The sequence below is a fragment of the Lampetra planeri genome, chromosome 29 (genome assembly GCF_965212315.1).
Source record: "Lampetra planeri chromosome 29, kcLamPlan1.2.h2, whole genome shotgun sequence".
Taxonomy (NCBI): Eukaryota; Metazoa; Chordata; class Hyperoartia; order Petromyzontiformes; family Petromyzontidae; genus Lampetra; species Lampetra planeri.
In genome coordinates, this window is record NC_136135.1 from 873193 (window position 1) to 885617 (window position 12425).

A 12425-nucleotide genomic window follows, 5' to 3' on the forward strand; every position below is an offset into this window, starting at 1 on the left:
CCATTTGTGGTTGAGGGTCGGGACCCTTGTGCAGTCGGTGACGTAGCTATAATCGTCAGCTACCGGACAACGGCAGCGCAGATGAGCGAGGGAGACGTCGTCCGCTCTTCACCACAGACGGCAGCTCTCGTGTTCCAGTCCCGGTTGAGAGGGCGGCCCCCTGGCTTGCCGAGGTTTAGCTGTGCGGCTCCCAACTCCTGTACCTACACGGGCAGCTCGGGCATCGCCCGCAGATTTCCCTGTCGTTCCGTGACCCTGATGGAAGAGTGTCTTGGGTGCTCACAGTTTCGTCTTGGCAGCTGCTGATATTGCTTTCATAGTCATGCAATTGCAGGGCTGCACCTTTGCTTTTGTCATTGCTGATCTCTAACGGTGCGTGTGTTTGGTCCCAGGCATGATCCAGGCCCTGGGAGGGTTCTTCTCCTACTTTGTGATCCTGGCTGAGAACGGGTTCCTGCCTTGGAACCTCATTGGCATCCGAATCAACTGGGATGACAAATCTCTCAATGACTTGGAGGACAGCTACGGCCAGGAATGGGTAAGTGTCATCATCATCGTAGTCGTAATTATCCATACCCATTCATGTGCAGCGTTCTGTCTGTGACGTTAAGAGTACGTTGTGTGCATACATTGGCCGTCTGTTACGATTTCACTAAGAGTTGAGTGATGTAAACACTGCACATCAGATGGAAAGAGTCCCAGATAACTCTTGTGGCCTCTTTGAAGATGCCAACAAATTGTGGTTTTGTAAAGAGTCTAAATATAACGACCCTCAAGACATTCGTGTGCTGGCAAGGTGCCACTCGCACATTGCGTGCTTGTGTTTGCGCGCCCGCGTGTTCCAGACATATGAGCAGCGCAAGATCGTGGAGTACACCTGCCACACCTCGTTCTTTGTGAGCATCGTCGTGGTGCAGTGGGCCGATCTCATCATCTGCAAGACGAGACGCAACTCCGTGTTCCAGCAGGGCATGAAGTGAGTGCCGCCTCGGCTCTCGCGCGGACGATCGTAAACGCGGCGCTCCTTCGTGCGACCCGCACCACCGTCATCGCGATTGGTCGATTAATGAAGTCGCGCGGCCTGTCCGGCGTCAAGCCGAGTTTGGAGTCAGGCAGCCCCCGTGGACCGGCCGTGCCGCCCCTCTCGGCCCGGCGGGCACGGCCGGGAGGGAGGCCCCCTGCTGACGGCTGCTCTGTCACCCTCCCAGGAACAAGGTGCTGATATTTGGGCTGTTTGAGGAGACCGCCCTGGCCGCCTTCCTCTCCTACTGCCCGGGCATGGACGTGGCCCTGCGCATGTACCCGCTCAAGTGAGGGCCAACCCACCCACTCGCTCGCTCACTCGTCTGTTCATAAGCCAGCGTTGTACCTTTCATCATCAACCATGGTCAATCCAGTGCTGGATGAATGCCTCTCCAATCAGCCTCCATCTTCCATGAACCTACGATGTAATGACCCACCACGCACCCTCGACACGAGCTACTTTTCCTTGGCTCCATCTCCCCGCTAGACGTCCCCTGGCCGCGTTCCATTCTTTAGAACGCCACTCCGTCGATATTTCTGGCCATCATCTCTTCTCACCATGACGTGTCCTGCCAAACACCACATTGCTATTTGTAACAGTTTGCATGATGTCATTAACCTGGGTGTATGTCCTCTTGAGCGATGTGTTCCCTCTTTCTGTCTCATTCTTAGCACGAATCTCTCCGTGCTTCTTGGCGCACTTTTCAATTTCTGTTGCACTCTGGTTTTTGTTAATGCTCGTATTTTTCTGACTGGTGTCATGACAGGAAGCATGCAGCGAGAGTTGCACCTTTTTACTTGTAGAAACGCAGAGGATGTGTGCACACCTCACAATCGCGTGTGTCTGTACAGGCCGAGTTGGTGGTTCTGCGCCTTCCCCTACAGTCTCCTCATCTTCGTGTACGACGAGGTGCGCAAATTCATCCTTAGGCGCCATCCTGGAGGTGAGTTCAGAGCGAGGACCTCGCCACATTCCCAGACTGCGGTCGTGTTTTGCCTCCTGCAGAGAAGAGGTGTTGGGGCAGTTGTCACAGTGGTCGGCGCCACTGTGCAAAGAACTTGCCAACTTGAGTTTGATTGCCAGCCACGACCGACCATCGGTGGGGAGTGATGGCTGAACCGATTATGCCCCTCCCCCACTCTTCTTACCAATCTGCGCATGCCTGTCGTGGTGAAGTATGGGCAAAGCCAATCCCCACGACTGGGGAGAGCCCCTTCATTTGTGGTGCTTCCAAAAGGGGGCCGCGCATAATTTGATAACGAGGTCAGGTGTCGGGCAGCCTGCTGGTGTCGGGGCGCTGCCTCGGTGCACTCCCTTGGCAGGCGTTGTCCCCCTGTGTGTGACTGTGCGGCCGTGTGTTTGTCTTGTGGGGAGCAGTAGTGTAGCGGTTAGCGCTACGCTGCGCTATGAACCTGGCGACCCGGGTTCGATTCCCGCTCACGGCCAACACCAGTGACGATTATCTGAACCGGTCCTGGGCCTCCCCTAGGTCGACTCGGCCTGAAATGAGTACCCGGTGCAGTGTGTAAACATCGCCACTGGGGAGACAAAGGCGGTCGGGCTTGGTGCTGGCCACCCACCCCCTCGTGTACCATTCCGGCCTTCATAGGTGCTCGCTAACGGCACTTGCCCCTACAGTCTGTTAAGGCTACACGGGGGGATCTTTGATCTTTGTGTGTTTGTCTTGTGTGTGCCTGCAGGTTGGGTGGAGAGGGAGACATACTACTAGACGACGCAACCGCCACCCCCAGCCCCCTACACCCTGCAAGGGCCATGCCCCAGCGCTCCACTCACTAAATGTGTCAATTGCCAAACTAACATTAAACGTTTGTTTATTAAATACTGTAAACCTGCCTTCAGTAGCTGAATTCATTGTTAACGTGTTTATATAGAGTTTTTAAAATACAGTGCCGTGGGGTCGTATTCTGCTTTGTCATGTGCAAGTCGAAAAATTAATTGAGAAAAATAAAATCGTCAACAGGTTTACAGTATTGCAGCTGCCAATTTATAGAGCCCCTTGCCTTTAAAGAAGCATCGATTGGACAGGAGCCATGGACCGATCGTGGCTTGTTGTAGGACCCAACCCGGTGGCTTTGACTCTGTGCTCAACAGGGTCGGTCACTCTCATCACAAACAGAGCGAGAGAGAGAGGAGCTGCATGTGAACCAGACCCTCGTGCCCTGCACTTATGTCGTGTGGTAACTGTGCCGTCGTGTGTGCGTGACCGTCACTTCGTGGGGCTGCGAGCGACTGGCAGCGGGACCCATCTTCGCGCAAACGTCATCAATTTGCGTGGGGATGGGGGAGGGGTGGGGGTTGGCCGTTCAAAAAGTGTGCCCCTGAGTTCATAAGAAACAAAGTCTTGATCTTGCATTGAGTATTACAGACTCATCCTGGAAAGCTGGGGGGGCGCCAGACGGGTGGTGCTGCCTTGCGTGCGAAGTCTGTGGATGACGCCAATACAGTGGAACTAAAAAGTGGCACCATACGTCTGGCCGCCTTTTGTTGTTTCCACGGACCATTTGCTGCCCCCCACCTTGTTTATTCGGTGGTATTGTGTTGAACATTTCAAGTAATAAAATACAAAACCGTTCATCCCACGATGTTGTTTAGTCCGCTAGTGAGCTGTCTGTGAGTTAAGTGGCCACATTTGTGCCATTTTTTAAAACCCCGTGTGTCCGTTTCTACACAAGGAGGGAGCGCGTGTGCCTTGGCTTCACAGCCAGCTCTTGACCGGCGTAGCTCCCACTCACAGCTGTTAGCCCACGTGGCCTACAGCTGCTGTGCGTGCACGCATCACGTGCTCGCGTTCCTCTGTGCGCTGGCGTTCCTCTGTGCGCTGGCGTGGCCACGTGGCCGGCGCGAGCGCAGAGCGGTCAACGTTCGAAAAGCGCACACAGCCTTGGGAAGCCGAGCGCGCACGCGTGCCGTGTACTTTCAACGCATGTACAACACACACTTGGTGTGAATCGGCCGTTTTTAACAAATTTTAATACATATCGTGGTAGTAGATTGGTACAGCAAAGTTTTTATCAAAACGTGCATGGAATCTTGTCTGTTCACTGTCTTCCTTAATATTTATTAATAAAGGTTGCAACCATTGCTCAGTGCAATGCTGTTTGTGTCGTCAGTGCCTCGTGGTCCTGTTGGTCATTGCAGATGCGTGTGTGCAGGCAGCAACGGAGAGGAGGAAAACGCGAGAGGAGGTGGCCAAGTTGACAAATCTCACGTGGCTCTCCCTCTGGCTGAGGGTTATTTTAGAGCAACGATTGGGAATCCCCTAGAGCCCACGACTTGATGGTTGTTCAACCTGGGTGCTGATGCCACAAGGCCTACAAAACTGCATCGCGACCGTGCGCATGAAATCTTTCGCATGAGGCCCCCACACCTCGAGCGATAATCCTCGTGAATGGCACAGCTGAGATGGAACAGGACCGGGCCTCCGTGTGGATGTCGCCGGCTTTCCTCCACTCGCACGATAACATAAAGAGCTGGAAGTGGGAGAGCGCTCGGCTGGAAGGAGGCGTGAACCATCGAGGGCGACGGAGAAGAGGACGCGAGGTTGGTCCCTGTGGCCTTTGTGCCACAGCAGTACTGTGTTAGAGAAACTACACTTTTTATTTTATCCGGTAAGGCCAACCGAGCTATGTAGCTTTTTTTCAGAAGCGTCCTGGCCACACTGATAGTTCAACGAAGTGGCTTATCACGTGGAAATTCATGGCAGCAAAAAAATCCAAACGCTTGTTGATTCCTCGTGCCGGGGAAAACCCGGATATAAATCCACGCGACCAGGCAAACTCCAAATATACAGCAGACATCAGGGTTGGGATCCGTCCCACGACGTCCTGCATACCAGGCGAGGGAGTTAACATTTCATAGCCACCGTGGAAAAGCCGACGCGGGGCAGCCGCTGCTCAAAAGAGCAGCACGAGGCCCCCCCCCCCTTCACGTGGCCAGCCACTCCAGGATTGGTAATACTCAATAGCCTCTGCTGCCCCTATCGGCTTCCCGAGCCGCGTGCAGACGCGTGGAGACAAACCACTCGATCACTGCCTGTGGAACGCGAGTCGATCTCGCCCACACACCTGCAAATGCAACGGATGGGGATGAAGGCTTCATGATGCACAACTTCAACTCGGGCTTGCACGGGAACCTTGCCTGCTGCACTTCCTGTCACTCCACCGCTGGATGACGGCCTCCCCGCGGGCCGTGAGAGGTAGTCCACCATGCTGCCCCACGCCGATCGGTGCGGGTTGGTGGTGAATGTGAGCGCAGTGGGTGATGGGGCTGCACTGCCCTCTGTTGCTCACGAGGCCAAGCGAGACGTCAGATTTTTTGTTGCTGTGATGTGAAGAGCGAATGTTGCCGAAGTACTCTAAAGTATGCACGCTGCATACTTTTAATCTTAGAGCCGTGTTATCGACACGTCCAGTAAGTGCTCGTTTAACGCGGTAGAAGATGCGTGCACGAGCGTCTGCAGAGCGTCGTTATATTATGTCATGTTGGAGTGGAAAAACAAATATCCCTAAATAGCTTCAAAGTTGGCAACCCCTCCTACCAAGCAATGCTGCAGCAGCAGCAGCACCGGCACCCCCGAGCTTGGGGCTGGCGGCCACCCACCCATCATCCAAGCAGGATCCGGGCTCAAATGCCCTGCTTCGCTTTCCGAGGCCTGGCAACCTGGAGCGCGCATTTGGCCTGCTCCACCCTGCACTGTGAAGGGTTACACGAGGCCGTGTTCACATTAAATGGACCACAGCATTGAAAGGAGAAGAATCAACATGTAGATATTTTCCCCAAGTTATTATTGGGCCAAATTTGCGGAGCTTTCGACTTTTTATATATATATGTCTATATAAACGAACGTCTACATTGCATTGTGCTAAATATATTGTACAGTCTATATCGCGTAAATATATAAATGTGTCGTTAAACCCGCCACCACCCGACACAGCTAACTAGTAAGGGTTGTCACGTAAACAGAACGTGCCAATTCGTCACTAGTACAGCACACCGGTGTGTTGGAGAGCAAAGCCACAACATTTACAATCTGAGTACGACGTTTCGCCAGTGATTACAACTAGCTTCATCAGGCGGACAGCCAGATGTCTGTACATTGTTAAGAGATGTTAAAACGATAACCGCTAAACCGGTAAACCCGTTCGAAAGTCAGGAACCGGTAACCGTTTTCAGTGGATTACAAAGAATAAAATGAACGCCACCGATTGGTAGGCGAGCGCGGACGTTTGCAGGGGTCAAGGCGGTCCCAGTCACCGCGTGGGGGTCACCCAACATCTGCTCCGTTAAAGATGCAATGCGCGTTGTGGGGCAGCAGAGGGCAGTGAAACAGAGAGGGCAGCCCTGGCATTGATCGCTCCCCGGCCACTGCCCGGCAGTCGGGACTGGCTCCCCGCTAGAGGGAGCCCTCTAGAGCGGAGTTTTTTGTTTTACTCAGAACAGACGCGTCAGTGGCCGTGGGTCGGAAGCCAAAGTAACAAAAAGAGCCATTTTGTTCGAATAACAGAGCTGTCAAACCCTTATCAGTGCCCTACCTTATTACAGTCCAATTCAGACCTTATCTAAGTTGTCTTGTGGTTGTTGTTGTTTGACTTGCATCCCACTGGGATTTTTGCACAGCGTTGGTGTACGGTGCTTTTTTCTGGAAGACTTTGCAGTTTTTTCCTGGAATTTTCTGTAAGATGTTTCCTTGTTCATGTGTTTGTTTGTTGCGGTTGCACCCGATTCAAGAGCCGAATGGCTCACAGGGCTATACCAAATAAATTAAACTGAAATATTGGTCACCCCGTGCCCTCCATAGATCTCAACGTTCATCCGACAAATCCCATCACAACGGAGAAACACAGATAGACAAAACACTTTTTTTTGCCCGTATTGAAACGGCTGTACGCCGTATGGACATGAATACTAAATTTCCCTGGAACAAGTATATGGGTAAACCGTGTGGGTTGACAGCTATGGGATTAAGTTTTAAAAACTCTATTACGAGAGCCGCGATGCGTGTGGTGAAGACAAGTCGGTCCTTCATGAATGCATTCAGACCATAGTTTTTTTAAATCACAATTTTATCGAAAATACATCGGAGGGGTTTGCTTTTTCTATTTTGCAATGATCGTGTTGGGAGCCACGATGCAGTCCTTACAGAGCCGCAAGTTGCCGACCCCGTGGTGGGAGAGTGAAGCCACGCTTTAGGGGCCGTCCATAAATGACGTCACGCGATTTTGGACGATTTTTGACACCCCCCCTCGTCACATGGCGTCACAAAAAGTCAGACCCCCCCCCCCTCAAATATGACGTCACAAAGCTCTGCCCGCCCCCCCAAAACCATATTTCCATTTTAAAAATAAAACATGCTTCAAATCGCTTTAAACTATTGTCATTGTAGTGCGTATTTAATGTGGCGCTGCACTCTGGTGTAGGAGAAAACATTTATTAAAAAGTATTCAATTAAGTAGAACGTGTTGTCTATATTTATTTAAAGTTGTGCATTTTGATGTGACGTCACATTTCTCAAACCCACCCCCCCTCGTCACACATCGTCACAAATGTCTGACCCCAGCCCCCCTAGGTGCGTGACGTCATATATGGACGGCCCCTTACCCCACCACACACGCGACCTTTTGGATGGAATCGCTGTGGTTGAACCCGGGCACGCTGCTGGGCGGGGAGAGATGGAGGCGGCTCGTGATGAGATTACTGACCATGAAGACCACAAGTTGCTGCCTTGGCCAACCATCGAGTAACACAATCTCAGGCGCTGACCCCTGCGTAGCTTCCAAGGTCGTGTTAAAATGCGAGCGCATTGCTGGAGGTTTTCCTTACGCAGAGGCCTCGTGGTGTGGAGGCAGTGAGTGCCCCACTCGGACCACGTGTCCACCTGAACTGCTTGTTTGCTGTACGTGTGCCGGTGTGAGTATTTGTGAATACTGTACATCATGAGGACGTGAATAACATCCATACGTTGTACTATATTATACACAAACGCCGATAGCTCCCAGTCGTTCCCAACCCGCGCTGTGGCGTGCTGATTCAAATCTGTTATATTATTGATGTTATTATTTATATTATTAATGGTATATTATTTATAGAGCGCATACTCTCAAGGCACTTGACAGTGAGAAAAACAAAACGGTGACATAATGGAATGATTTAGTTGGCAGGGGCGTGCAAGGGGTGAGGAATGACTCAACGCGATACAGGGATACTGAGGGGTCACTGAGGGGTAGGGGAGGGACGGCGAGGAGTGGAGGGGCGAGGAGGGGAATGGGCGATAAAGAAGAGGTGAGGGGACGGAAGGAGGCGGAGGGGGGCTGCTTCATGTACAGGGGCAGAGTTGGGTCGATGGGCAGTGTTGAGTCTATGGGCAGTGGCCCATCTATGGGCAGTGATAGTGTTTTGTGTCTTTGTTCTGATCGCTATACCACGGGACTGTGTTGGTAGGGCTCGGTGTGTGTGAGCGTGTTACCTACCACAGCGGGGAGCGGTGGTGTAGGAGCGGCGAGCGCGCTGCGCTACAAACCCGCAGACCCGAGTTCGATTCCCGCTCACGGCCAACACTGGTGACGATTATCTGAACCGGTCCTGTGCCTCCCCTAGGTCGACTCAGCCTCAAATGAGTACCTGGTAAGCATCGCCACTGGGAAGCCAAAGGCGGCCGGGCCTGGTGCTGGCCACCCATCCCCCTCGTGTGCCGTGCCGGCCTTCATCGGTGCTCGCTTACAGCACTTGCCCCTACAGTCTGTTAAGGCGACACGGGGGATCTTCGGCTAGTCCGTGTATGTACACACCACTTGAGAAATAATTGGGGAGACGACCACAAGAAGTGAGATCTTAAGCCATGAAATGTCACGGGGCATTTTGCAAAGCTGTATATATCCATATATATGCATCTGCATGAAATCAACACAAACCGCTGTGGAAAGTGGCCAACATCTTTCCCACCTTTTGTTTTAATAAAAAAAAACTTAAAACAGATACCGTGATACATTTTTTAAACAACAAATTGCCGAATGTTAACTTAAGTTCATCAAAACAATACTTTACAGACTAGTGTGTTCACCGCCAAAAGTTGACTTGGGCCATAACACAGACCGCGGATCTCATTATGAACACGAGACACGACAGACGTTACCGAAGCCCTGTACTAATGGTCAAATGACAAAAAATTCTCATTTTGTGACATCTGAACATACACCACACACGATGACCATATCAGCGGAGACAAAAAAAAGAGTTAAAACAATATCATGTACCTTGAAACAGCGTATGATCAAATTATCTGGTATGCAGCCAATCTCGTTTGTTCGGGCTTGCAAAGCTCAGCAGCGTTGAGTCTGCAGAGTGCTTGGATGGGTGACCACTTGAGCACACATTTTTGTTTATTATCATAGAGATGGTAAGAGCTCGTGGTGGCCAGTGCATCAACATACATGGTTGTGTTGTACTATTACCCAACGTCCATGAACTCAGCATTGCGAGGCACGGTCAAAGAAACGCCCACGACCGGCATGGTGTGGCAGGGCCCTCATCCAGCAGTGGATTAACACGAGGGTTGTGCATTACGCCCGTTAAGGGTGCTTCAGCCGTGGGTGTCAAATGCCACCATGTGAGTCACAACAGACCGGTGGTTCATGAGTGTTTGCAACATCTTCGATGCCGCACGTGATAGTCGACTATTTTTTTTTGCTCGGATTGATTCGCTTCATCGCTGTAACTTTGTTTTTGTTTCGCTTTTGCCGTGTTTGGCGGCCCAAATGTCCCCAATCCTGGTCTCTCGAGTTCTCACCCGGTTCAACCGAACACACTTTGGATCTTGAGAGCAATAGAGCAGGTGGGGTAGCTCACAGGGTGGGAGGGGGAGTCTGGATGGGCAAGTTGGAGTTTAAACTAAACTGTAAAACAATGCTCTTTGGTTTCGATTTAAAGCTTTCGTGGCTGCAGGGATTCATCTTCTTGGTTCTTTCGGTAAAGTCACGTAGAAAGGAAATAATAAAATAATAAAAAGAAAACATAATAAAATACAATTCTCACGACGTTTCGGCCACAACGCAAGCAGCCGTCCTCAGGTGAAGAACAGGTCTTTCGGAAAGACAGCGTCTGAATTTTCAGACGCTGTCTGAATTGCGCTGTGGCCGAAACGTCGTGAGAATTGTATTTTATTGTTTTATTTTTATTATTTTATTATTTCCCTTCTACGTGACTTTACCGAAAGAACCAAGAAAATGCTCTTTGGTTTTTTCGGTAAAATCACGTAGGTTAAAAACGGAAAACGAAAACAAATAAATTAATTCACGACGTTTCGGAGGCAACACAAACCCCCGTCTTCAGGTGGAACAGTCACAGCAAAATTACTGTATCAAGTGCTCTGACTGTTCCACCTGAAGACGGGGGCTTGTGTTGCCTCCGAAACGTCGTAATTAAATTTATTTGCTTTCGTTTCCCGTTTTTTTTCACCTACGTGACTTTACCTAAAAAAACAAAGAGTATGGATCCTTGCAGTCACAAAAGCTTCAAATCTAGGATGTAAAACCATGCTTTTATTTTACCAGGTGAAACCTGCTGATTTATATAGCTCTGGCCACAATTGATAACTTAATTAATTGGCTAGTCATCACGTGGAAATTTATAGCAGCCAAATATTCCAAACGCGTGTTTTCCAATGTGGAGGCAAAAACCAGAGGACCCGGAGAAAAAATCCACGTGACCATGGGGAGAGAAACATGAAAACTCCAAATATACAGCAGCAGGCGTCAGGGTCGCAATCAAACCCACGACCTCCTGCATATCAGGCGAGGGAGTCAACATCTCGCCACTGCGGCGAGTTGGCCGTCAGTACGCCACACTCTGTGAGCTGTTAGTTCCACGTTTCCCCCAACTACAGACGGCTAAATTCCACTGCCACCGTCGCCATAAACTATCAACAACCCCGTGCCTTCGCGGACGAAGGCCACCAAATTACCAAGCTGGCCTAAGTGGGCCCCCAGCTCAACGGCTTTCAACATCCCTGCTGTCACGGGGTTACCAATTATTGCCCCAAATGGCATCACTCCGTAATTTACAAACTGATGCCATAACATGCTTTGTGTAACACCATACGTGGACGCTGCTGCTGCTGCTGCGATATAATGGTTGAGAGTGCGCTGGACTGTCGCTCTCCCGGCGTGGCAGTTTAGATAGACACGGAGACAATTTCTTAAACTGCCCCCCCCCGCCCGCCTCTGTCTACCCAACAGTATAAATGGGTATGCCGCAGTGATTCGACAGGCAGGTTTGCATGCGGTGGTGGGGTAAAGTGTGGGTACTCTCGCTTCTTCGAAGATGCCTGGCAAGCGTGGAAGAGCAGGCGTGCCCAGAGTATATTGAGCTCTCTCTGGTGGAGACACTTCTGCCAGCAGTGGGTGTGAGCAGGTCATTGCAAGGGCTGCACCTCTGTCTTAAGAATTAAGATGTTCAAGGTCAAACTTGATTTTCTACCTAAATATATCCAAAAGATCAAGCATGCTATAGTTCATTACAAATCCAAATAAAAACCATTTACTTTATTACAAAATAGATGTAATAAAAATCTGTGCCCTAGTTTTTTTTTATGTAAACTCTTAGGAAATGTGCACATTTATGTTTCCATTGTTTCCGGAAAAAAAGGTAATGCTTTAAAACAAAATACATACCAAGCACCGTGTACGTACATTGAAAAACTTGCGAGTTTTAATATAATGTACACGCTACGCAATCATCGTCAATAGTCATCACTGCGTTTACAGGAACCAAATACGACGAAGCCAGCCGTTCAAACTGCTGCTGCACCCAAAGCGTTTACCATCGGCCACCCGATTCTTTAAACCCCAACGCCCCCCCCCCAAACCTCTCCCCGACTGTTGGCACGGCCCTCCAAATGGGGTCTCACCCAGGGGGCTCCACCCCACTGTCAAACAAAAGGGCCTCAGTTATGTTCCATAAAGAGCTTCCTCACACACACACACTGTACGCGAGTCGGGCACAACAGTCGGGGCATTATTCCCCCATCTGCTGCACTTTCCAATCTCTGTGAGCTTGGAGGCTGGCCCAAAAAAAAAAAACCTCCCACATGATTACATAATCACAGAACCGAACAACAACAAAAAGCTCCACCACCTATACAACTTATAAACCGATAAACAAAAAAAATGTCAGAAAAACATTGGTTATGCCAGTTACACGGCATATTCAATAGGCGATACAAAGTAAAGCAATGTTTAGTGAGCAGTGTTCCTACTGTGGAGTTACGCAAGGCATTAGCGGCAGCATGCGCAACGTTCATCACATCCTGCGCCTCGGGAGAAAAAATAACTACTCAAATTCGCCACTCAATTAACAACAAAAGCGACTCGAATCTATACCACGTAAT

At 50.3% G+C, this 12425-nt stretch overlaps 1 protein-coding gene across 2 annotated transcripts in view; it reads left to right on the forward strand.

The window, feature by feature from the left end:
- Positions 1–4137, forward strand: part of LOC144728539 (sodium/potassium-transporting ATPase subunit alpha-3) — a 40102-nt gene extending 35965 nt beyond the window's left edge. For both annotated transcript variants that reach the window (XM_078608044.1, XM_078608045.1), the window contains exons 19-23: positions 393–538; positions 846–976; positions 1209–1310; positions 1876–1967; positions 2725–4137. In XM_078608044.1, the coding sequence (XP_078464170.1) occupies positions 393–538; positions 846–976; positions 1209–1310; positions 1876–1967; positions 2725–2753 (500 nt within the window). In that variant the 3' untranslated portion in view covers positions 2754–4137. The remainder of the gene's footprint in view (positions 1–392; positions 539–845; positions 977–1208; positions 1311–1875; positions 1968–2724) is intronic.
- The last annotated feature ends 8288 nt before the right edge of the window (positions 4138–12425 follow it).